At 40.7% G+C, this 26731-nt stretch overlaps 2 protein-coding genes across 3 annotated transcripts in view; one reads left to right on the top strand and one right to left on the bottom strand.

The window, feature by feature from the left end:
- Window positions 1-26731, bottom strand: part of itfg2 (integrin alpha FG-GAP repeat containing 2) — a 32984-nt gene that overhangs the window by 680 nt on the left and 5573 nt on the right. The window contains exon 12 of one of the 2 annotated variants that reach the window (XM_026326635.1): window positions 24645-24799. The exons of the other annotated variant lie outside the window; for it this stretch is intronic. Within the exon in view, the coding sequence (XP_026182420.1) occupies window positions 24732-24799 (68 nt within the window). The 3' untranslated portion in view covers window positions 24645-24731. Of the gene's footprint in view, window positions 1-24644; window positions 24800-26731 lie in introns of those variants that run through there. 2 annotated transcript variants of the gene reach the window in all.
- nrip2 (nuclear receptor interacting protein 2) lies at window positions 615-17095 on the top strand. Its single transcript, XM_026326637.2, has 6 exons — window positions 615-1244; window positions 9417-9731; window positions 12529-12611; window positions 13116-13210; window positions 14109-14161; window positions 14972-17095. Exons 1-6 carry the CDS (start codon window positions 1089-1091, stop codon window positions 15086-15088), a joined length of 819 nt encoding a protein of 272 aa, XP_026182422.1. The 5' UTR covers window positions 615-1088; the 3' UTR covers window positions 15089-17095.

Raw genomic sequence — 26731 nt, 5'->3', positions numbered from 1 at the left:
AACATACATTTTCTGAAAACAAAAAATAAAAACAAGAAATGTGTGACCAACAAAAGAGATGAGCAGAATTTACTGTATCACGTGAGCCCTATCATATGTGCAGGTTGAATCGTAACAGTTACAGAAATGTGTCATCATCTAGAGGTCATGAACACAGATGGATGTGATATTTATAGCTTTTGGTGGTGTGGATGGAAGAAATTGAGTTCTTTAATGCAGAGTGGCTGCCATAGGGGAGTCAGGGGGAATCAATTGCTGTCATCAGTGGTCCAGATTGATCCTCTGTTAGGGGCCAAATCACAGTGATCCATCTCATTGGGCTGCAGGGCCAATCACTGTTCAAGGGACAAATACGGCAAATTGATGGGCTTATAAGTGAGATACAGAATGACCATCAATAGCAGAGGAGGCAGAGAATTTGCCTATGGGGTTGTGGTGGAGCTACATGGCTCAGTTTCTTCTACTGAGAGTTCAGTGAGAAAATGTGCTCTGTATTCAGAAGTGAGCATGTGTCTGTGTTGAGTGTGTGATGGAAAGAGGAGGGGTCAGAGGGGAGAGAGAGAGAATAGCCTCATGAAAGCAGAGATGTGAGTGTAACAGAGAGCGAGAGAGCGAGAGAGAGAGAGAGAGAGAGAGAGAGATCCAAGGACAGACGGCACTGAGGGGAGGGGAAAACACACATCTCTGTCACACCATCCTCACAGTCTCACACAGACTCTGCAAGGCACAGAACACATCTTGGCTTTTGGATGCATGTGTACATCAGAGGAACATTCAGAACAGGGCAATAGCTCCTGAAGCTGCTGAGACCAATACATGCCCAGGACTACAAACAGAGAGCACAACAAGCCCAGAGGGAAGGACAGCAGCATTTGAGAGAGGGCACAACATTGATGCTATTGCTAAGGCTCCATACAGGGACCTAAACATCAACCTTAAAAGGCTGCTTATTGGGGTTTCTCCTCTCCTCTACACAGGGACACCCACTCTGTCTATTACTGTCTGCAGAGAACCCCCAGTGTTGCTGCTGTGAGGTTACAGTGCTTCTGTGCACAGCATCAGAAAAGACTGCTGTACAGTCCAACACCATGAGTGAGACGAAGAAAGGCGAGCTAGCCATCCGGGATAAAGCCATCCTGCACCAGCAGAGGCGACTGAAGCAGGCCACCCAGTTCACACACAAGGACTCTGCTGACCTCCTGCCCCTGGATGGACTGAAGAGACTGGGCACATCCAAAGACCTGGTGAGTGGGTTTACTGAGAATCTCAATGAGCGTCAGGCTGTTTTGTGTGTTACCTTGTGCTTAGCAGTTATTTAAGTGGAAAAATGTATCAAAATTACACACAGCACATTTGACAGCGTTTAAGAGAAACAGTACAAGGCATTAAAGTCATATTTACATCTTTTTGTTGTTTTCGGGCAATACATTTGATTCTGATCTAAAAAAAAACTAAGATTGCACTTTTATGAGATTTTTGGACTCAATGGATAGTGAGGAGAAGATTAAAACTGATGTAGCAGAATCAGAAATACATTTTTTTATTGTTCGTTCTTATTAAAACCTGCTGACAGTTCAGTTGGGTGTATTCTGTTAATAGTATTGTAACCTCAAGCCTCCACAACACCAAATATTTGACATATTGAATTTGTCTTTAGACCTGACTGATTCACCTGACGCAGTTTCTCAGATTTTGTACAAGAACCTTTTTACACATGCACTCATCAAATGAATTAACTATTTCAGCCATTATTCTTCTTCTTGTTGACAGAACAGGGGATTATTCTGATTGATTGGCAGAACAATCCCCTGATCAATTATTCCCACCATTATCTGCTTATTTAATTGACAAATTAAATCTATAAAGTATCAGAAAATAGTAACAAATCTCCATCCAGTTTGCCAGGGTGATGTATTCTAGTCCATTCAGAGTCCAAGGTAATATATTCTAATTGACTCATCAATACAAACCAAGATAGATATAAAATACTCGATTTACTATCATACAGAATAAAGCAGCAAATTCTCACAATAACAAACTGTAACTGTCAAGATTGTAATGACGCTCGCTTTCATGCACAGGTAGCTCTTTCACTCCTGACTAGGTTATAACCACCGTTATGTTGAAGCACCAATGCTAAGCACTAATTCAGAGTCCTGTACTGTGGATACTGAGGTGGTGATTCAAACAGAGACTGATACACATGCAGAGACATAAACACTAACACACACTATAAGATAAAAGACGGTCCTGCATGTAAAATGGGACATGGCCAATGAACCACAGCTGTTACATACATACTCTGGAGGAAGCCACTATAATAATCTTTACAATTCATCACTTCACCTCTCCTCTGACACAGTTCTGGTTTGATGGCAGTTTCCCAGATTCCCCAGAGCTCTCCAAGAACCTCGACACAATCACTCTGGCACCGAGAAGCAGCACTAACAGCACTGTGCTCTGTGAATATCACATTGTGATGCATTTATGTATGCCAGATTTAATACCAGCTAGAAAAACATTTCATCCTCCTGCTCTTCTTCTTCTTTGACACATTTTTTGTAATCTAGTGACAGATATTGTTTCTCTCTTCCCTCAGTGTCTGAGGGAAACTCATTTATAAATGATTAATCCATTTCTATTTTGCAGTTATACTGGGCCATGGGAATATTGGACTCATACTACATGAGTCCAGTATTACCACAAACATTTACTAGGGCATGGCCAGACTTTGGAAAAATAAGATTTTCTAGTTAGATTGCAATGAAATTTATGAGTTATTCCTGATCATTGCTTTAGCACCACCATGTGGTTCACATTTGTGCAAAATATCTCTTCTATTTCAGTGACTGCCATTAAATTTGATGTTAGCATTTAGCTCACAGCCTCACACTGTGACTAGCGTGGATCTAAACACTGTCTTGTGACAAAAGCGGAAACATTCCTGTTTTTTTCTGATGTTATTGTAAGAGAACAGCTCACTTCCTTAGTCTGTTCTCTATCATAAATCCATTTAAAGTTTATAACATTTGCATCAACCTCACATGTCCCATTTTGTTCTAATTAGCAAAATTAGCAGGCTAACCCGCTAAATTACAGTTGAAAATTCTTATCTTGCTCACAAAATAGTTTTCAAAATTAAATGTTTAGGGTTTTAACTGTTGCTTCGTTACAAAAAGAATGGATTTAACACACCTCATCTTAAAACGACAATACACTCAAAATAAAACCTTATATCCATGCCATACATTTGCTGATGTTAAGCTAAGCTTCTCTGTTGCCGGAGGCTTCATACTAAACTCAGGCAGTGAGCCACAGCCGGTGTCTTAGGAAACGAAGATGTGTCCAATATTACCACAAATGTAAACACTATGAAAGATAAAATACAACAATAATCTAAGTCCAGATAAGATTACCCAAAGTCTATTAGATTCAAGGGGCTTAATGTACAAGTCAAGTCATCCATTGGCAGCTGGTGATTCAACATCTCCAGCAGCCTCCTGAAAACCCTCCTGTCATAATTCTAATTATCTCCTCCCTTAAGACAGAATGAAACTCATCTCAGTAGTTATCAAAAACCCAATCTGTAGCACAGATGTGACCACAGGGAAGTGCTGTGCAAATCACATAGCATCTACAAATGGCTTTCAATGTTAGAATAGCTTTGGGAACCTGAGGGTGGAGTGGAAATTGTCTGTGTCTTCTCTGTCGACAGCCAGCACCATCATTCAGGCTCTTAGACATGGATGGACTAAATGAAAAGAAAGCTTGATGTGTTTCTCAGGCAGCTCACATACAAAACCTGCACAGACAAAAGATGAGATCATCTGGATACGAATGTCAGAGCCATTTGTTTTCCTGCAGACCAACTAGAAATCAGTCTGATTTTTCTTTATCCTCTAATGTAATTACAACGCTGCTGAGGAATTACAGTCTTTTTCAGCTTTGGTGTATCATAAACAAAAGTCACACAGACATAAATAATCTAATAATTAATAATAATAATAAATAATTTACTTTTCCTTATCTAACTCATTGAAACTGGATGAAAACTAGATGTAGGAATTTGCTGTTTGTGGCTTTGGACTTTTCTGATATTTTATACATTGAACAATTTCTTGTTTAGTCTCACTGATATAAGTGGGATGACCAAAATAACAGAAACACCTCAGTATATTGCAGCACAACCAGCATGTCTGTAGTGCTTCCTAATTAGTATTTTACAGCTTGTAAACAATTTGACCATTTCTTAGTGGCACCATGATTCTTACCTAACAGGTTTACAAAGGTCAGATTTTTCCTGTAGGTATTCAAAGGTCTGCTGCTTCACACAGTATGATTTTTGTACAACTGTGGGCTTGTAGGTTTTTTTTGTTAGTGCCTTGACCACACGCAGACCTCTCAGATGTAACCTTGTCTATCTCCCTCTTCATATCTGCTAGCTGGCCTGTCCAGTCCAGTGCGTAATTCAGCAGCAGAGCCCGTTATGTAAGAGTGAATTTGTTTTGCTGCTCTTTAGCCTGAGGTCCTCTCACTCTCAGCAGCAGCAGCAGCACCAACACTACAGCCATGTTGTGCTGCAGCGTGAGGGAAGCAGAAGCATGAAAAGGGCAAAATCCACAGCTTTAATGCAAGAGAGATAAAGGGGAAGGAAACAGAGGATGCATGGTTCAGTAGAGCTGTTTTATCTAACACAATGCAGAGCTCTGACTAAGTACATGGGTATAAAATGTAATAAGAGTAGAGAGAATGAGCACATAACTGTGTGTGTTTGTTTGAGAGACTGGGTTGGAAACATCTGAGCTCAGCATGGACCATGTTATTGTGAGAAACCTCACTGTTTTCTGTGGCACATTTTCAACATAAACTGCCCCAGAGACACAGAAAAGAAAGAAAAGAAAAACAGATTTCTAAATGTCAGATTACTGCTTATATATGTTCAAAATGAATGTCCAGCTGCGACACCAGCTGCCAGCCAGTTCACGTTATGCATAATTGTGGGTTTTTTTCACTACTGCCTGAACACAGCATCTTAGCTATGTGTTTGGTCATGTTCCTCTCTTACAGATGATTGGGTCTGAAACCTCTGTGTGTGTGTGTATGTGTGTGTGTGTGTGAAGGCCTGTCTAATCAAGGCTGCAGTCTCCAGGTACTTCTGAGGCTGATCAAAAGCTACAGAACTGGTTCTGAAAAGGAGAAAGTGATGATGAAAAAAGTGAGCAGCTCCTTTGCTGCGTGTGCATTAAACTTCAGTTCTGGTTCACTGAACATCCAGTTTGAGCCAAAACACTGCGTTAGCTTTTTAAACATTAACATTTCTAAGACAGAAAATGTGAACTTGGTGATCTCCTGTCCTTTCAACACCTCATGAATTTGTATAAGCAAATCAGTTAAAAGTGAGCAGACTTTTATATTCATATGCATTCTGTTTCACTCCCTGAACTCAATTGTTTATTTTCCCCAGAAGGCAAAGTAGCACTTCAAAGTGAAGAGCAAACGCAGCAATGTCAGTGCGAGATTATCGGCCTCTCAGGATTTTGCCTTGTCCCGCTCCTCATCCCTCCAAAACAAACCGTGTGAAATCGGTTGAGATGCTGGTTTTATCATTAGCTCTGGGACAATTAGGTGGGCTGGAGAGAGGTTAGTATGAACCTGTCTCTCTCTGTGTCATCTGGAGCTGTGGCTGGGCGGCAACACTTCCTCAGCTGCTCCCTCTCTGCTGTGGAGGGGAGACAGGAGGCTAAAAATACCCAACAAAAACAAAAATGACAAAACAACCCCAACAACAAAGAGGGGGAGAAAGCACGATACTGAGACAGAGGAAGCAATAGAAGAGGAGTGAAACATTTGCCGGGTATGCCCAGGTGTGACACGTGACTCTTCACGTGACTCTTCAGCCTACTTTGATCAAATTGTCAAATAGGCTGCACATTATATTTCTTGCAGGATTTAAGGATATAACGAAGACAGGGAGAAGAACGGAGAAACGAGGTGGTTCAGTAAAAAGTGAAAGACGGGGAAGAGGAGGACCTGGCAGGCGGAAGATGTGAAGCAGCTGGAGCCTCCTGGTCGGTACGACAGGCAGCCAGCCGCTGGGGACCTCTATCAGAATGAGAAAGAGGGCATTAGAAAGGTCACGTGACTGGCTGGATGAGCGAGAGGAACCTGTTGCAGTCGGATAACTAGTCCACATGGCAATTAGCCTCTAATCTGACTCAGAGGGAGAAAACAGAGAAGAAGAGATGGAGGACAAGAGATAGGCAGGAGGAAGATGTGGAGTAGTGGTGTGATAAAACAGTTGGCCTTCAGTCCCAATGGCAGGAGACCAGTTTGGACGGGTTAGAGTTCAGGGGTCACCGCAGGACGCACATCAGCAAAATCAGCAACAGACACAAAGAATCATAGTGTCTGTGGGACTGAGGATCAGTTTTAGCTGGTTTTACCCACGTTACCAGACCAGACATGCAAATCTATCTCATTCTAAATACTGAATGTCCTGATGTGATCGGGACTGATTCAGTCGCCACATCCGGAGCAATGAATGCTCAAAGCGATATCATCTAAAACTACTCTGCATGCTATGATACACAGATTATATTTCAGATTAGTCAATTCCACATCAGCTGTTTCAACAATGAAAACATTCACTGTCAAATGAAGTGAAACAGCAGTTTGTAGAGTGATAACAGATGAACTCTATTGATGCTTCCGACCTCCACACTATATTAAAACACCCTGCAAACTACAATGCTGCCTGTAGCAGCTTCCAGTTCCTGAGATGATTTGCTTTGCAGCTGACCCCAGAGCAGTCAGGGCTCAACAGAATCAGATGCCAATCATCAGAAGACAAAGAGAGAGAGGCACAATGAGGAAAAAAACACTGAAATTACACTGCGTTCATCATCAGCCAGTCAGTCTTTGCTTCTCTGCAGTCTGATGAGACCACAGACGAGGAAAAACATCTATCAACGAAAGAACCCTTAATCAAACTCTGGCTTCCCACCCTCATCGTCTCCAAACTGCTGGAGCCTGACATGAGTTCCCTCCTTCTCTTCTCTTGCCTACTGAATAAAAACATTGTGGTACTCCACCAGACTCGATAAGCAACTTCATTTAAATAAAAATTTCCATGCTTTTGCTGATTCACATTCTAGCAGATGCAAATAAACCTCGATTTACATCCCAATTAACAGGCTGTGTGTTGCATATTGGCATGAGAGTATAATTACTGCTGATAAATATGTGATTTAGCCCCCTCCCCCCTTTGCTGAGCTGGCAAAGATATGTAGAACCAATATGGAAAATATGGTTAGAACAAAGGCAGAGAAAGAGACAGGCTTTAAAAACAGTATTAGAAGTAAAACTGCTAACCTTAACCTTCGTTGGGCTGGATTAATGAATAAAGAAATACAGCTATCTTCATTTCTGTTCACTGCAATGGAAGATGGGAGAAGTAAAGAAAAGCAAAGAAAAAAAGCAAAAGGAAAGAAGAAAATTGAAATAGATGGAAGAAAAAGAAAAAATGAAGGACAATGGAATAAAGGGAAAGGAGTAAGGAGAAAATGGATAGACATTGGGGAAAGAAAGAGAAAGCCATGAAGGAAATGAGGAAAGATGTAAAGAGGAGCAAAGACCATCGCTGTCTGTTTCTAACTCGGTTAAATGCTGCTCAGCCACAGCTGGAGCTCACAGAGGAGCCAACGGGATAAATCGAACCCTGTGACAGGGTGGTGATTACTGGTTTGAAGGGCTGTTTTGCAGCTTGGCAGGAAAGACTAGTGGACTGATGGTTAGAGGCCTATTAATAGCAAACAACTACTACAGATACTTATTACAGCATTAGATTTTTTTTGAACAGTGGATTAATGCTCCTTGCACAGTGAGGCCACAGACGAGGCCAGGCATAAGATGAGATGATTACAACCACAGACAAACAGCCTCAGTCTCCTAAACCCTGACCACTTTCCTTACTTACTTTTCTTTCTCAATATTCTCTTTGTCGTCTTCTTGTTTGCCAACCCATGAAATCGTCCATGTCTTCATTTAAATTCTGGTCAGGAATAGTTTAATAGCAGAAACCAGCATTGCTGTGCACATGTGCATCACAGTAGAACATTAAACAGTGACCAGCAATGTGGAAAACCAAAGAAAAAATATGCCAATCACCCTGCTCTCCATCCAGCCACCAGACAATCATGCTCTAAGAAATGAGGACTTTCCCACCACATGGCCCATAACGTCTGCACATTTGGTGGGAATCAAAGGTCACTTGGCGCACGACGCACAGAATGACGCAGAAAGAGCTCTCCAGTCTGTGACAATCGTTGCCATCACTTACAATGACAATCCAATCCAATAACAGCATCAACAGGCTCATTTAAAGGGCTGTTTTCTCCAACAGGAACACTGAAGTAGACAGACATGTGGTGTCAGACTGCAGGCACAGCAGCCTGTTGATTGTGTTAGGAAAGATGGACGGAGGACATCCAACAATGTGTGACAATTACAAAGCATGTGAGACCAACAGGTAGGTCAGATGGGAATGTCCTTTATGAGAGCGGCATCTACCCAAAACACTTAAAGTGGATTTTTATGGCTCTGCAGATGCCAGGGTTGACTGGTAAAGCTGCTGTTTGGTCAGTTGAGAGAAGGCATTTCCATGAAAGCTGGTAAAGAAATACTGACCAAAAGTTCTGTCTGTGACTACATCAACACATTTCCCATAAACTGTAATACCCGGGAGTCTAGTTTACTAATTGTGAGGTATAATTTTATATGTATGTACGTTTAAGGCTAAAAATAAACTTTGAAATATTTAAGATGAACCCTTTTTGTGTATCTGCACTTAAATTCAGTTAAAATATCTGATGCCATGTCTTAATATCTGACACTACGTATAATGACCCAGTCTTTTATTTCATTTGAACATCTCTTAATATCCTGTTGTATATACTGTTCAGAAAACCATGAAAGCAAAGTCAATAGCTTGAGTTTAATTAATGTAGTGACTGTGCTGGTGTTGGGTGACCTGCTCCTTTAAAGCCTGATGTCTGAACGTCTGTACTCAGCCTGTGTACTGGTACAACCGCAATGTGATTATGGAGGACCAGGCAGCTTAAACATAATTTACGCTTTATATATTCCAGGAAGAACAGCCAGTCACAACCAGCCACTGGACATGTTGTTCTGAACGAGTGGCATTAAGCAAAATCAACAGAGTTGCATTAAATTATCTAAATATTTAGTTGATTGTATTTCGATTTCTTCTTTATTATATTGCTTTTTTAAATATTTCTTCCCAACTCCCATCAAACAGTCTGTGTCAAGAGATGAATCTTCTCCTTTCACAGAGATATGTTTGCTTACATTCATCTTTTTATCTACTCATCTGTTTCTTTTGCATCTCCCCTCTCTAGCAACCTCACAGCATTGTGCAGCGCCGCCTGCTGGAGGGAAACATAACGCGGCTGCGAGGGGAAGTGCGCGACCCCAGCACCAGAGTTCGCTCCCCGCTCGCTGACACTAAGGACGGACCCACTGACCCCGAGGAGAGGAGCGAGAGCACGGCTGACGACTCCACAGAGGAGAGGGAGTCTTTGGAGGAAAGTGAGAGGAGCTTACGGTCAGACGAGGAGGACGACAGCAGCGAAGCCGGAGCCAGGCAGATGACTGAGAAGCCTGAGGGTACGGAGACCTCGACCCTCCTCACAGCTCTGGTTGTTCAATGCAAGGTACTGCAGCCTGTGAACAACACTCTGCCAGTCTATCCTCACTCACATCCAAATCTTTGACACTTTCCACTGCTGCATAAAAACTGAACATGAGAGAACACAAAGACAGCAGCATTTTGCTCTCATGACTCATCATTTAGAGCCTGCTCTTCATTTATTTCCCTTCTCCAGCACAACAAAAGCTTGGCAGCACTGTTGGATTGGATCAGACAAACAGAAAACTGAGTCACGCTGGCTACAAGTCCAGCTTGGTTAACATGTCCACATGGGCCCTAAATGTAGGTTACAGGGGTGACAAGTGCACCAGGTTTTAAAACGGGCAAATTCAGCGTGCCCGGGGACAAAAGGTGAAAACAAAACAAGAATAAACCGGCGTTAAAGTGTGAGCAGCTGCCTGTTAAAACCAATTATTATGAAACCCATGTTGCAACAATCCCAGGAGGCCTAGGGCCTAGATATTAAAGATATTAGACATTACGAGTTGAAATACTGCACTTTCATAAACCCAGAGTGCTCACAGGAAACATTAAGAGAGGCCTTGTTAAAATGTAAACAGCAGCACCAAGTTCTCTCACTGCTTAGTTGTGCTCAATCAGAACTGAGGCCATCAAAGTACAAGCACACTAGGTATGTAACTTTTCCTAAAAGTCAAGGTGCCAGTGCTTTTGGGGTATATTTTCATAAGAAGGAATTGCAGCTACATATGACAAGGCCGGTGCCATTTTGCAGAAACGATCGAAGTTTAGTGTTTTGTGTCTTCAGCTTTTGTGAATCCCGTGCGAGTGATTTAAAATCAGTGGTCCACTAACTCTCTAATGCAGCAGATTCAGCATTTTCAGCCGTTACTCACTGTGCTTTGCAGGGTTTTATCATCAACTTATTAAATGCAAAGTGTTCCACAGTTACTCATTTGGCTGCTATTTTTAAACTTCATGGAGAGAGGGATTTTTTTGCACCGCCGGGACCGAGACAAAGGAGCAGGTTTGTGGGCCTGCTGATAAGCTGGTGTGCCTGTGAAGACAAAGGGGGCTCAGCTCCGTCTGTACAGAGTGTGAGGGATCAAAACAAGGCTCATGGAAACTGAAGGCGTTTATTATCAAGGGGAGGAAACATTCTTGGGTCAAGGTATAAATTTATGAAGGAGATGACCAGGAGAGGAAGATATACAGACTAGAAGCAGAACTGACATTAGCAAACCACAGCAGATGTTAGAAAATCTTTTAACATGAGGCAACAAAACATCACAACACCTATGTTTTTGTTATGTTTTAGACCCATAAGATCCACTGAATGAATCAAGGCTGGTTGATTAACTATTACTGTTAGTTTAGAAAGGTAAAGGTCTTGTATTTATACTGCTCACTGGTATGGAGTTGTAAGGGCTGTGATTAGACTATTATTGATTAACCTACTGATTAGTTATAGTCTGGCATATAAAATGTGAGTCCAACCAACAAGCCAAACCTTAAAGCACACTAGTTAATCAGAAAGTGTTTATGAAGCTGAAACCATTTTCTTCCTACAAAACTACAATTATAACAACTGATTACATTTCCTCCAGTTTATCAATCCATGCAGCTCGACAGTCTACAACACACAAATCATTACTTTCTCCTAAAGTCAACAAAACAAAAAGCAGTGTAAGACAACAAGGTAGCTGGGATCTATTTGCATTTTACAGAGGAAACATATTCAATGTATGCAAGGTCTGATGCAGTCACCACTGTGGGGTTGTTGCCAGCAAACAGCTTATTCACATGCATGGAGAGCTGCCATATGTTCTGAATACATTGCTCATTCCTCATTCAATTTATTTTTTCCCCCACAAACATGTTCCCACTTGTCTACATGCTATGACATCAACTAAGGACCCGCTGAATAGAAAAAGGTCATTCCAGACATAAACCATTACAACCTGCTGCAGATGATTCATGACTGTGACATAAAACAGGGGAACCTTCAGTAGAAATTAGCTGAAACTGGCTGTTAGCTGGAAAAATCTGAATTTACGTAGATGAAATGAATCAACACTGAAATACATTTATTCATTTTTTTTTAGTCTCCAAATGTGCCTATCTGCATTTTGCTGCTTGGTATTAAGTGTGCAGTAGGTTTTTAGAGTTCTTTTTTCCTGAAAACACAATAAGAGCTGTGAGAGTCAACCAACCATGTCATTGCTAATCCCAAAAATATTAACTACAGTCACTTTAAACATAAAAATCAATGTTATGTCCACGCTACTTGCAGTAAATCATGTGACTTGTGTTAGTGTCATCATTTATGTGTTCCTCTTTAGTGTGCAGTTTGGTTGACTACTAAGTTAAACCTGCACTCAGTTAATCTTTCATGCAGCTGTGAAAGTCTGAAAAATCAAAGAGCAGTCAGGGGTATGACCTGAACCCATCAGCTAATGAGCAATAAACTCATGTGATCTGTGATGGGATGCAGAGTAGCTTTGTTGGCTATTTTTTTAACCTTGATTATTAACTGTCAGGCTTCTCAAACAGATGCCTGCAACATTTTGTGATATAAAACTACAACACAAGATCAATCGATCAAGATACAAAACTAAAATTTCTTTACTTTTCCATTTGGCAGTTTTACAAGCATGTGACAGCCAAGCGGATTTATTCAAAAGAAAAGAGATCATGTGTTTTCAAAAAGTCCCCAGAGGTATATTAATGAGCTGTTGTGACTGGTTGTTTCTTCACATGTGGTGGTAGCACAATGAAGTGGAAATTCACACTGCAACCCCCCCCCCCCCCCCCCCCCCTTCTCTCTCTCTCTCTCTCCACAGTGCTGCGAGACTGAAGTCAAGGCATCCATCAACACAGGCAGCAAACATAACCACATCTCCACCTCGTGTTGCCAGAGGCTGGGGTAAGAAACACCTGCAACATATTCATTACTGTGCCTGCCACCGTCTAAAACTTTGCTCTTAGACAATCCAATCAATCTTGAACAAATCCTCAACAAAAAAGAGCAAAATAAAGAACTGAATCAGACGGTCAAGACAATTCAACAGCAGAAGAAACAGAGTTTTACTAAGATATTAAATCCTGATGGCCCATAAGACCTTAAGAAAGGTTGTTCCAGACCTCACATCACCTTCACCTTTTATGAAATTACATTCAAACTCCTGTGAAAGAATCTGACACTTTGACTTAATCTCACTTCTAAATCATCTCCAAACATAATGGCTAAACAGGTAAAGATGCTAAATTGATGCTGAATTATTAGTCTTTTAAATCCTAGTTAATAAAGTCCAAGCTGCAGATGTTTGATTGACATTTTAATAAAAACATCACAGAGTGATGAGTAAGTTTTTGGCTTTAAGCTGCTGAAGATACTTTTGTGACTGTGGATGCCTCTGTGTATTGTCAGGCTGCTGCCCAGGCAGGACAGCTCACCATGTTCAGTGACGGACCTGCAGCTGCAGCTGGGCAGGCAGACTGTCCAGTGTTCAGCCTATGTGAAAGGTAATAACAATACCCATTATTGTTGTACCATGTTGACACTTTGGTTTTTATTTGGGTCAAACAATCCAGGTCTAATGTGGTAACTAGTGAGCGTTGGATAGACCCAGCCTAGTTGTGTCTAGTCTCTTTACCAGGTTAAGCTATCCAGCTGCTGGTTGTAGCTTTACATCTAAAGAGTGCTTTAGAAAAAGGGTTTCAGAGACCAGTAAATCTTACAAAAGAATCTTCACAGACCTTTCCAAACTGCAACTACATACAGATGTTTTTTGAGGAATGAAATAAAACGCTGTTACAGCAAATCGAAAGGCTGGTTCATGGACGCAGGCACTCTGAAGTTTCAAGCCCAGATACACCCTTTTAATAGCATTTATTTGTATTTCCTAAAATGTCAAACTGTTCCTTCAAAGTCAAATCCTATTTCCAGAGCTCCGAACCATAAAATTATGGACATATACTGTGCCCTTACATGGATTAAAATGCCCTTAACTTTTACAATTCATCCTCTTATTCCACCAAGATAAAACAACCAGACCACACGCTGTTATTTATGTTACAGTTCCTGTCTTGAGCTACACCTGAACTCTTCCTCAGCAGTAAATAATGATAATTCAGTCCCTAAGCCGAGCGACTGACTCCTTTATTGACATTAAATTCTCACTCGGTCTCAAAACTCTCATTTGCTGCTACAAAACTCACTCCCACCCTCATATGCTTATCAGCACTCATTAACACGAGGAGGAATAATTCACCTGTGCTGATGATTTAAACCTGGATTCAGTCTAACGTATGCATATTCAGATGGAGGTGTTAATGAATGGAAATCAGAGTGGCTTTCAAAAAGCTTCAGTTTTTTACATTTTTCATTGCCCTTATCTTTGCACTCTTAATTCACTTTCAGAGGATGAGGCGTTTGAGCTGTGCCTGGGTCTTCAGACTCTGTTGGAACTTAAAGTAAGGTCCTCATTTGCTTTGCTAATATTTTCCCCGAGTCTTACCATTCATCTCTGTGTGTGTGTTTTTTTTAAAGAACAAGAGAACAGAGCAATGGTCACATGCCTTTAAAGAAGCAAAAGGGAAGAAGAAAAATAAATGCTAGTGCAAAAACTAACACTGTAGGCGAGAGATAAAACACATTTTTAGAAACAGCTGTACCATATGTGGCATTATCTCTGCGAAAGGCTGAGTACTGATGTTATAGAGAGATGTTTAACAGGTACAGACTTTGCAGGGAAAACCCAGATAAGAACAAGCCTGTAAACTTTTGAATCTGCACATTTGAGAAATGCAAACTAAATCTCATAAAAATAATCTGACACCAGCCAGAGAAAGTAGTGCTCTCTCTCTCTTATTTCAGATGTGCGGTTAATTTCTTCCTAAAAATATAAAACAGATATCTCCCTGGTAGAGACCAAAAACAGAGCTAAAAGAATACTAGACAACCATCAGATGGACAGAAAAGACTGCAAATGATTTAGACCCAAATCTAACACGCAATTATTGATAGTATCTGTGACCCCTTGCCACAGGTTTAAAAAAGTATACATGCTATTAAAGGAGTAATTTTCCTTACAGACAATCAAGAGGTCAAACGATCCAAAAACCAAGAAAATATTAATAAATATAGAAAAGCCTGAAAGCCACAACACAACACAATATATTTTTATCGCATTGTGTCCTATTAATTATCTCACTACCCCTGGATGGAAACCTGCAATTAACTATATAGTGTAATTGGGTTCCACCATTTGTATCCTCTCACAGTGCTGCCTGGACCTGAACCGCCGGGTCCTAAAGCTGCAGGGCTGCGATGAGGAGCTGCCCTTCCTGAACCCTTCGACCGAGAGCCAGTGCCAACATGACACCAACGAGAACCTGTGAGCCCGACTCGACAATGGCTGCCACTTTCTTAAAGCTCGAACGGTTGCAGCAACGTGGCGTAAAAGCCGTTTGTGTCTGGACTGTCCGATCACAGTGTCTCTTACTGCCAAAACATGGATGAGCGTTCACATCTGGCGTTCTTGAGTTTACAACATTGTGTTTGTAGAATTAAGACATTCTCCATGATTATCTCTTCTGTTAAATAGCCTAGTTTACAGAGCGGATGACAGCCAGTGATGAGCCCATCAGATTTCTGATTCTTTATAATTATTCTGTATATTCAAATCCTCTGTTGAGCTGCTTTGCTGCACTGCACTGATGCCCTCAAAACATTCTTAACATTTAAAGTGGACATTTTGTGATTTGGCAAAAACAAAATGAAAACTATATAAATTTTAAAACGATCAAGAAGCATTTCAAGTTACACATTTTAGGGACAGTTTTTCATTTTTGGGAAAATATGTGTGTTCATTTTCTTGCTGAATTGAGTTGAATGAGAAGGTCAGTACCATTTTAAATGTGTGTGGTAAATGTGTACTACTAATACTTGGAGTCAAAGATACTCTGTCCAGAAATATTACCTGTACTGTAGTAACAATTTCAATCAGAAACATTGATTCCACTATTTATCCATTACTTTTATTTCACCAATTTAAATTTTCTTTCTATTTTAACCATTTATCAATCATTCATTTCAACTTTTGCAATACTTTTATCTAATTCAGCTCCAGTAGCCTTGTATCAAACAGACCGTTATGAAAGTGGTATTGAGCTTCTCATCTTCGTCGAGAATGTGAATGAGCTAATTTCCTAATATCTCAAACTATTATTTAAAGACACGACTCATCCAAAAGCGTCAGTACTCAGGATGCCCTCCCCAGTCTTTGAAAAGAAAATTCTGAGAAGCCTTGAAGTTATTTGAAGTCTTGTGTCATTAGGTGTGGATCAGGCTACCTCCTTAAGAGACAAGAAAAGTTTGTCATCTAGAAATTTAGGAAAATACCACAGTTTTTGAAGTAAAATTATTCCGCTTTATAGAGCTCTTCAGCTCTTTCTTTTCCTATCAAAGACTGGTGCGGTTAAGTTTTCCAGGAGCACACTCGCAGTTTGTTGTAACAGCCTAGACTGAATTACGGTAGTTCCCTATAAGTCTCTTCTGATAAAACAAAAATAGACTGCAGGCCAGCCAGGCAAACATATCTGAGTCAGACTCAGCTACAGAAATATCAAAACATTCCATCTGCATGACTTTGTAAAGATCTGTCTGTAAAAATCTGCATGTTTGTGTACCCGATTGTGTCATGTCAGAAGACTGAAGGGGCTGGATGTGTGTGATTTTGTGTGTATGTGCGTGTGTCAGGAGTCAGTGCAGGGTTTCTACCATGTCACAGGTCTGGTTTCACATGGGAAAACAAGGACCTATCTTCCCCAACGAGCCCACCAAGCTCTGGTCAGAACAACCTGCCAAAAGCCGACCCCAGCTGCCTTCCCTCTCTGCCTCTTTCAGGAGACTTTAATCACTGAGCTGAGGCTGCGCTCTGTGCCAAGGCCCTTCATCATCATCATCCTCATCATCATCCTCTTTACTCAGAAGACCAGCCTTCTTTCTGTGTTTACCACCTTTTTGGCCGATGTTATTCACTTTGACACCTCATGTTTGCTGGTTAGCCTGTCACGAGAGAACAAAAGGATCTCCCCACCGCCTCCACCATCTGTCTGTGTTTTCATAGTGTGGAGAATTAAGAACTGCCTCAGATGTGCTCACTGAAGGCCATCATGCTTCACCAACACTGAGCTGTGCCGTGCTTTTGACTCTGCTACAGTATCCATCTACCTTCCTCATGGAGGTTATCCAGCATAGATTGGCAATGTTTGTTTCTCTTTGACGTACTCGTGACCTTCCTACGCTGTATGAGAGGAATCAATGTATGACAGAAATTTATTTTTGGTGTTTCTCTTCTTCTGAACAGTATTTTCTCTGCCTAATAAAATACGTATTCTGGCTAACTCTGTTTCTATCCTTAATTTTAATCCTAACTGACACAACACGAAAGAGTGATGTGTTTGGAGACGCAGAGCAACATTCAGAGAAAGTGCAGCCGCTTAAAATCTTTAATCTCTGAATAATGTGAATCAGCAGACTGGCTGTGGGAGGACTAGACGAGAAGCCAGCCAGATTCTTGTTTTATGAAAGCTCACACTGATTCCCATGGTCTGTGCTACTAAAACACTCCTGTGAGTTCCCTTCACTGGTACATTCTGCTATATAAAGAACCATGAAGAGGAAAAGCAAATGTTCCCACCACTGGGCTTTGACAGCTGACTGCCCTGACCATTAAAAGTTCCCAGCTCTCTTCACTAACTTTCTTCCATGATACACAAACAAGACAGTCCACATCAAGTCTGCCTAAGCAAGTCTCAAGTCCAGTCTTTAGTCCTGAAGTCCTACAGGACAAGTCAAAGTCACAGATCTCCATGAACAAACTATGTAAAAATAATGTATGTTAAAACTAATGCTAAACTCATTAGGCAATTAATCAAACTAGAGACATTTAATAATTTAATTTGACACTTGATGAGATATTGTTGGCATATTAGGTGGTTCCAACTTTTCAAATGTGATGGTTTGATATTTTGTTATGTTATTAACCATTTTTAAAGTTATTTTCTGGCTGTAAAATAAACAATTTGGAGTTTTGGAGTATTCTGTAACATTTTAAAAATATTCAACAGATAAACTGATTGTTGGTTGAGGGCCTAATGCAAGATATGAGACACTGCAAGGTCTGTTTGCTCTTGTCTTGTTTATTTCTCATTGTTCTGGGAACTTGCCAGGTCCAAGTCCTTATTACAGTTATTCAAGTCACAAGGCCAACCTTATACTCTATGTTACAGATGCCACTATGACAGACACAGCAAAAGCAATGAGCGCAGACGGTAAAGGTGCACAGTTAAAGAAATGTCTAACAAACCAAAAATTCATCCACTACCAGTATTGTTTTGTTCAGGCTGGCAAAGCCTTTCTTGTTTGACACAGCTGTTTACTCAGTAAAAAGCAATCTACATTCATCTTGTCAGAGCTGTCAGCTGCTTTTTTTCTCGTTACGCTCTGTGTGACAGTTTTCTGTGCTGGTAGGCCAGGGAACATGGAAAGGAACATTAGAGGAACATGAAATTACAACAAACCTTGTTAGACAAGATCCCCCTCAATCCACCCCCACTCTTGTTCGAGTCACTTTGCACACCACATCCTGTTAACACTGCAGCAGGTAAACCCACTGGCAGGAAAGTACCATTAGTCAAGCATTCTCACTGACAACACAATGTGGTTGTCCTTTTCACTTTGCATTTGTGTCTTCAGAAAAATACACACCACGTGCTTTGTCTGAAAACCCTAGATGGGCTGAGACACTGCCACTCACGGACACAAACAAAAAAAAAAAGGTATGTGGATACTTTTCAATTTTCAGACAGCACCCAATTATTCTTGACTCTACATAGAGATGCTGCATAAAGCAAAGCATCTGAACCTTTCATACAGTATGCACTCAGAGGCTTTTCTCATTTAGAAGGCAGATCATAACTGGGGATTGCAGCATAGGGGGCACAACGATCTTCAGCAGAGAATGAGAAAGATAAATCTCCATCTGGAGGACATGCAAAAGCACACACATAATCTTATAGTTTACCAAAGCGTTCTCCCGAGGGTTTCGGTACACATGAGGTATGAATTTTCTTAAGGCACACAGGCAGTCTCTGATGCCTGTGTGCCTTTAGCCACCCCTGTAGTTATATTTATAGCTAATTACTGGCAAGCAAGGTCAGGTGTAGGAGCAGAACACGAGCATGTCCTCAACAGATGCTATAAAATTACTAAATGCACCTCTACTTGCTTCTAGCAGTGACCAGAGAGTCACAGATGACGCAGTCAACCATTACATGGTGATATTCTAGATTTTCCTTAATAAAAAAGACAAAAAATAGCAGTAAATCAGCACATCTGTCTGTGGCTCAAGGCCCAAAATTTGGTCAAAGTGAATATTCATTTAAAAAAAACAAACAAAAAACCAAATGATTTCCTGTAGTTTTGTAGAAAACATTACTCCAGCAAGAATAAATACGTGTTTTGTTGAGGACTGCATATTAATTCACATTTGATGAATACATAGCGGAGCTGGATGACGTCTGTGGGACTGAATCAAAATAAACTACCGTACTGAAGGTAATGAAATAACATGTTTAATCATTTTTAGGCAAAAGGGCTATTAAAGGGTTATTTCCTATAACAATAAAAACAGACAGCCTTCTTTGAAATCCAATCAGTTTCTTTACAGATATCTGTGGAATTAACATTTTCTTTCCCAGCACATCTGCATTTTATTATCATACCCTAAATTGGTGAAAACGGCTTTTTTCTGAGATGAATTAAAGTGCTTTTTAAAATAGACAAATGTTCTCAACCAGTGAAGAAAGAGATTTTAAGCCTGCATATGAAACTCTAATTTGCGGTGTATTTGTCTCTGTCACAGACCTTTGATAAGAGCACTCAGCCCACTCCACCACCCAGACCCTCACACAGTCTGTTCACTCCCACACCAGCAACACTGTCTGCAAGTCGGGTCAATAAGAAACTATTTACTTTTGCTGTCACCAGAAATAGCTTTCCATCTCTTTTTGTCCCTGATCTATATCAATAGCATCTCCTCCCTCTGGTGAAGGAATACATACACAAACACAGTGCAGCCCTGCAGGCTCTCGTAACTCAGTGTGAATGACCCACATGCCTAAAACCCCAAAGTGAGGTGAGGAAGCTATAAAGGGTATATTGATCAGAACAGGTGCAGCAACTGTTATATAACATGCAGCACCTGTGAGTGGGAGATCCTTCAGACAGGGTTTGGGAAAAAGATAATGACAACAGTTAAACTCCTGCGTAGAATGAATCACAGGGAAACTCACATGCAAATGATAAATGTTTTATCATTTTAGGCTGAAAGGAACATGACAACTGTTGTGCATGTCTCATGTCTGACTAAAGGTAAATCCAGTTTCCCAAACTGTAAATACTCTGAAAGTCATTACAGCTGGGAAAGTCTGATTTTTCCAACAGTGCTGGTATATCCAGCTCTAAACACCTGACATCTGTAGAAATGTTCTTGTTTTTCTTGTTGCTGTGTTCTAATGGTTCTGTACTGCAGCTTGAACAAGGTATTCCAAGAAAAATAGGATGAATTAAAACACAGTTTCTCTTCTTTTCAGGAAGAAGCATAAGCCAGACACATGTGAGGCATACTGTTCAAAACACTGTTAGGAGTTCTAACTGCATCCACAAAAGCTATTACAGAAAAACCAAACACTTGCACAAGCACCCAGTTAGATTCTAATCCTCTCCACATCTGCTGAGATAAAACTCGTGCCTATTAAAACTGACTGTCGTGCTGTTCATCCTGCTGCTCACGCCCAGAGAGTGTGAGCAGATGATAAAATGCTGCAGAATTAAGCCTGACACAGACAAAATTGGGTGCTGTTAATCAGTGGTGTCAGTTCTCTCTCAGCAGCTTGGAACCAGGATGGAGCTTGTGTCAAGCCCTCCCCCATTTGCCAGGCTGGGGGTCCGGCAGCCTGTCAGACAGGCTCAGATCCACATCACCACACCCACCTCCCACTGTGCCACCAGGACCAAGCATGGGCACCAGGGAATAACTGAAGGGGGAGATGTTCATCTCAACAGGCAGCAAGGGTGTGGAGAAATTAAAGCGTTACACCTCTCAGTGCAAGAAATATGGCCTTAATGAATCTGAGTCAACACTACTGGTGGAAGACGGACTTAGATCCTCCAATTACGCAACAGTACCAACACAACAAGCCGAAATTAGAACCAAAGGTTCAAAAGATATATTGCAGGGGTTGTGAGATGATTAAAATACAACATTTTAATCTCTCTGACATGTAGTGACACAGAATAAAACACTATAAAGAAGAGTACAAAGAAAATAGTGAGTACCTAAAAAAGTGTGCTTAAGTTCAGGACTTATACTTAGTTACTCTCGACAACTGCTCAGCACAAGCTAAACATGATGAGCCTTGCAAACGTTGGATTTGTTGCAGTGGATTGCATAAGACTCTCAGGGGTTCTAGTCAGTCCCTCCACCTCCTGCAGTGTAAACAGGTCTGATTCAGAGCGTGCACATAATTATCCCCCCTGTATTCAAGCGAAAACTGTCATCCCTGCTATTTGTGACTCATCAGCATTGTATTCAAGGTGTATGAGGTGTATAAATTGAGAGCACCTCTGAGTGAATGAACAACTGAATAACTAGCCGTTCCAGCTTGTGTGGATTTTGTGTAATCAAACATAACAGCTGCCTATGTTTCTTTGACAGCACATCAGATGTAAAGGTGAGTGAAAAGGTCTTTTGATTGACAAAGATAATAACTAAGTTGTTATATAAGTTACATTTTTCAATATGTTAAGAAAGGGAGCTAATCCCTCAAAGGGCTACGGTGTGTTGGCAGCAGGATCTACAGTGTCGTTTAGCCTCCTATCAGAGCTGATCAGCCTCTCGCCCTTTGATTTGTTGATGGGTTTATTTTGTCACAGGAACATCATCATGACAGACTGTCGGAGCGTCCAGAGTTGTATATATTTACAGAACTGGAGGTTGTGGCGGGTGGGAGGATGGAACATAAGGGGTGGGCTGTCAGTTCATTTTCATCTGAGGAGATTTTCTTCAATTTCAAGCAGCTACATTTCTCTCAGCAGATTAAGTTTTCAAGACTTTGGGAAAAAAAAACGTTTCTAAAATTATTATAATTCCCTCACTACTGAGTCCATTTAAGGTTTTTCATAAAGCTTAAACTTAAATTCAATACATCTTATACTAAGCAAGGTTTAAGCATCCATTCATGGAAGAACGTTCAGCGTTCAGGGAGTGATTTATTACTCACTGAAATGTCTCATGGCCCTGGTGTTTACAGACTGTGAAACCCTGGTATATGTTAACGTCGCAGCCCTGTTGGCTTACAAGCAAGTTATAGCTCAACAAATGTCAGAAACCGCACTTGCACACCAACCTATTTAATTTTCCTTTCCCTTGTCCGGTGCAAGTTATGATTTTTACTGGACAAAGCCGTGATAAGAATATGTCACTTCAGTTGCAACGATGAAGATTCACATGCTCACTCATAGTCACCTTGTGTATTAAATGTAGTATACAAAACAAAACACACAACAGGTGAAATAAAAATCTATATTTAAAAGGATTACAGTCCAGTTGCCGCCATAAAACATTCATCCCCTGGTCTACAGAAAACCTAACTTATCACTGAGGTTTGCTGGTGTCACAGACTTAAGTCCGTGCATCCAAAAAGTGTCTATTTAAAGCAGCGGCCTAGTTAAAAAAGCAATAATATTGTTGTTTTGGAAATCTACTCATGACCTAACATTAAGACTTTCAGTAACAGAGGCTGTATGCCAGTTTTCTACATGATATATACGCTGTTGTTTGTAGGCCAACTTCCAGAGGCCAATATTTCTGCTCAAAAATAGACATTTTGAAAACACAAGGACTGATGTGGCTAAAATAGCTGCGGACAAATCTATATTACACACAAATACACAGAAGGTCAGTTAGGTCATGAAAGGCCATTACCATGTCCCGAGGTCAGATGTCTCAGACATGTTTTATGTCCTGCCTGCCTGCTTAGGGAAAACATCGGAGCAAAAGTCACTCAGAGCGGATTCATCACTGGAAACCAGAGGGGTTCTGAATATTAAACAGGAGACTGCAGAGTCCAAACTCAAAGACCTAAATCCTTTTGCAACACACAGGATCTATGAGAACAACACAACTTCTCACATTCTTCGCCATTAATGGTTATAAATATGAATCAGTGTGCAGGAATGCTCACTTATAAGGACAAACTGCAGCAGAACTGAGGATGTGTTGACTTTGAGATGCAACAGTAACTGCTGTGATTATATTAACCACTGAGGTAATTCTAATCACAAGCCATCTACCAGCGGAAATACTCAACATAAACATCTGTGAGGCGAACATTATCATTATCATAACTTTATTATAATAACTTACAAAGTATTTAGACCATTTTTCATGAAGTACACTGATGAGTTAAAATCGGCCAAAAGTAATTAGCCCAGAAAAGAAGATGAGGATTGACAGACAAAGGATTTTCAGACTGAGAAAAAGAATAAACATTTTGGGGTAAACTGGTAAGCACAAGACTGGTTATATTTTCCTTCTGTTTAAATCCCACAAAAAGACCACAACCAACAATAAACTGCAACTACTATCAAAATATTGCTTTGTTTTCTTGCTGCAATTTAGAAGAAAAGGTTAATATCACTGTCATGTCTGTACAGTAAAAGCACACAGCCAGAAGAAACTCAGTTTAGCACAGACACTGGAAAAAGTGGCTGCTGAAATCTAACAAACATCTGACTACCAGCCCCTCTAAAACTCATTATTTCAACATACTTCAGAGGGAATTTTTGGAAGGAAATATATATTTTATAAGATTGTGACCTGACAAAGATCCAGATCTTGTTCATAAAAAATGTCATTAATTTCCGGTCTTGGAGTCAGTGTGCAGACATTACCCTTCGTCTTAACTGAGTTATTTGGGCAGCCTGGCAACCTATAGAAGTGATGTACGTACTTATTATTTCCATGCTGTAGTTCTGACTTTATCTGATTCATAAGCAATATGGAGCTACAGTGCTGTGAAAAAGTATTTGCCCTTTTCACAGCAGTTATGTGTACAACAATCAAAACAACACCTCCATACAAGAACTTCAAACATACTCCAAAGAATCAGTACTTATGTAAACTGTAATAAGGTGGATTTTTCTTCTGAAAAACAAGAGAAGGCAAAGCGCTCTCTTAGCTTGTCTCTAAAGGGCAGAAGCACAGGAGAGATGAGGGGCTGTGGCCTACCCAGACACCTGAGCCTGTATTTACCCAATCGGCACACAAACACCCTCACTTAACCAGCCACAGACACACACACACACACACCTCATTTATGTTGCATGAGAAAAAGAGAAGCAGTCTAGATAGGTGGTTAGAAGATCCTCCCATTGGGAACAGTAGGTGACTCCCCCAGTGCCTCTAATCGTCACGCCCTGCAGGCACTTTTCTGCTCTCCTAATAAACAATACTGCTGTCTTGCTGCCATCCAAATCTCATTATGTAACAAATGTTGGATTATGTAATATCTTCAGGATGATACAAGACAATTTTATGAGACTACAGACACAAAAAGGAAATGGGCACTGACGTGAGAGCTTCTTTCATCAACATGCCAGCACTGACTGACAGCAGAACAACACCTCTGCTGATCCTCCTCACTCACAGTTTCACACATTCACCACAGAAAACAGCAGATTAAGCAGTGTTGCATTGCATCTGGCTGAGCAGAATACCAATGACACAGGTAGCGTGTACTCCTGACATTAGAGTCAGCAACAAGTAGATCAGAAACCTGAATCTGTCACGTCTATCTGCAGGGAACACAAATATCAAGACCAGCAGCACAGGAGGCAGGCAGTCAGTGTTTATTAACAGAGTATTTACAGTCAGGGAGGAAAACAGAGACAGCAGTGTGTCGATGTGTCACTGCGCTACGTTTGTGAGTCCTTGTAGAGAACGTTTGCCACCAGTGCCCTCACAGCTGCTGGGTCCTCGGCATCTGTGGAGGGAAAACACAAATGTGGCAATGATCATTGACTTGGGACACTCAGTGTCACCAGATAAACATGACTGGTTGAAACAAACTTAATGTTCATTTATCTCAAATAAAACAAGTCGGCTAGAATATATTAAATAATCACAAAGGCAAACTAAACTGAAATATAAGTAAAATGAGAGCACAGGCAAATGTTCTTCCAGTAACTGAAATATCTCAGCTATTTTCTGATTTGTCAGGAATTTGTGTTCAAACATTTATTGACTGTTTTTGGTTGAACATGGAAAAAGAAACTGCTTAGCATCAGTGTTAGCATAGTGACGTTAGCACCCCAGTAAATGCTTAGTCTTGTGCTTAAACCACTGGGGTGACTCCTCTTACACACAGACATTTCTCACTTAAATCTCATGCAAATAAAAATTGCACGTTTTAAAGTGCTCTCTATGTACTTATATGTGTGTCACAACAAAAGCAATTCAAACACTTACAGTAAAAAAACAATAGAAACAAGGTTAACAAGCATAACTTTGGTTTAGACAGAGGTGAATGGTTAGCACTGGGTTTAGGCTAAGCTCCATAAGAGACGACAGGATGGACGAGACTAGTAAAAAGTAGCTGACTGTCAAAGTTGTATCTGTCTGAGTCTCCTAAACAATGTGGGTTTACAGAAAAGAAAAATCATGGACTACAAATGTTTTGTAAGGAAGGAAGTGCATATTTTTAGGTACTGGTTAGGATTAGGCCTCTTGTACTACTGGAAACATTTACTTCGAGTACTAATTTACTTATTTAACTACTGAAATTAATAAGTGACATTAGTTCTATATTTTGTCCTGGCTGAAATAAATTCACACTGGCTAAATACCTATTTTTGTAGGCACTAAAGACTAATTTTAGAATCACCCTGTGCCTACAAGACCTGCCTCTATTGGTAATAAAATATTGCTTACCTGGCACTGCTCAACACTCTCTGCAACATGCTATTGTCTCAAGCTGACACCTACAGTTGCAAGAAAAGGTATCTGAACCCTTTGGGATTACTTGGATTTCTGCATAAATACGCATTTTGGAGTGGCTCAATCTGAGTCCTGACCTCAACCCCATTGAGATGCTGTGACATGACCTCGAGAGAGAGATTCACACCAGACATCCCAAGAATACTGCTGCACTGAAACAGTTTTGTAAAGAGGAACGGTCCAAAATTCGTCCTGACCCGTACAGGTCTGATCTGCAACTACAGGAAACGTTTGGTTGAGGTTATTGCTGCCAAAGGAGAGTCAACCAGCTATTAAACCCAAAGGTTCACATACTTTTTCTACCCTGCACTGTGAATGTTTACATGTTGCGTTCAATAAAAACATGAAAACATATAATGTTCGTGTGGTATTGGTTTAAGCCGACTGTGTTTTTCTATTGTTGTGACTTAGATGAAGATCAGAACACATTTTATGACCAATTTATGCAGAAATCCAAGGAATCCCAAAGGGTTCACATACCTTTTCTTGCAACTGTAGTTGTTGATCAAACTCCTCAAATACCAATTAAGAGGGAAGGGCCATGAAGGAGAAGCTGTCCATATTTAGAAACCCTCCCATGCTGTGATGGAGAACTGACAGACTCTTCCTAATCACCTTTTGGCTAAAGGGCAGTTATTGAGATGAATTAACAGCAGGGAAGAGCTTGTGAGCTGCTGCTGACATTTCTAAGAGGTCACGGCAAGGCAGCTAACACATGCAGTACAGTTTGCTTTTCCTTTTCCTTTTTTACTTCTACCATTTGCCGTTCTACGTGATAAACACTAAAATGTTTTAGAAAAAACTTCATATGAAACGCAACGAGCCTCAAGTGTTTTTGGTTTGGTTTAGTAATTATGTTTGGCAGCGATTCTTTCACTCATGGTCCCTACGCTGCTACACCAGACATTTTCCGCAGTGG

The sequence above is a fragment of the Mastacembelus armatus genome, chromosome 23 (assembly GCF_900324485.2).
Source record: "Mastacembelus armatus chromosome 23, fMasArm1.2, whole genome shotgun sequence".
Classification (NCBI taxonomy): domain Eukaryota; kingdom Metazoa; phylum Chordata; class Actinopteri; order Synbranchiformes; family Mastacembelidae; genus Mastacembelus; species Mastacembelus armatus.
Note: the sequence above shows the minus strand (reverse complement) of the source record. Positions and strands in the feature narration are given on the sequence as shown.

Coding starts and splice junctions, on each gene's coding strand:
- nrip2 (XM_026326637.2), top strand. CDS start 1,089: ATGAGTGAGACGAAGAAAGGCGAGCTAGCCATCCGGGATAAAGCCATC. Junction 1,245..9,416: donor TGGGCACATCCAAAGACCTG/GTGAGTGGGTTT, acceptor TCCCCTCTCTAG/CAACCTCACAGCATTGTGCA. Junction 13,211..14,108: donor GTGTTCAGCCTATGTGAAAG/GTAATAACAATA, acceptor ATTCACTTTCAG/AGGATGAGGCGTTTGAGCTG.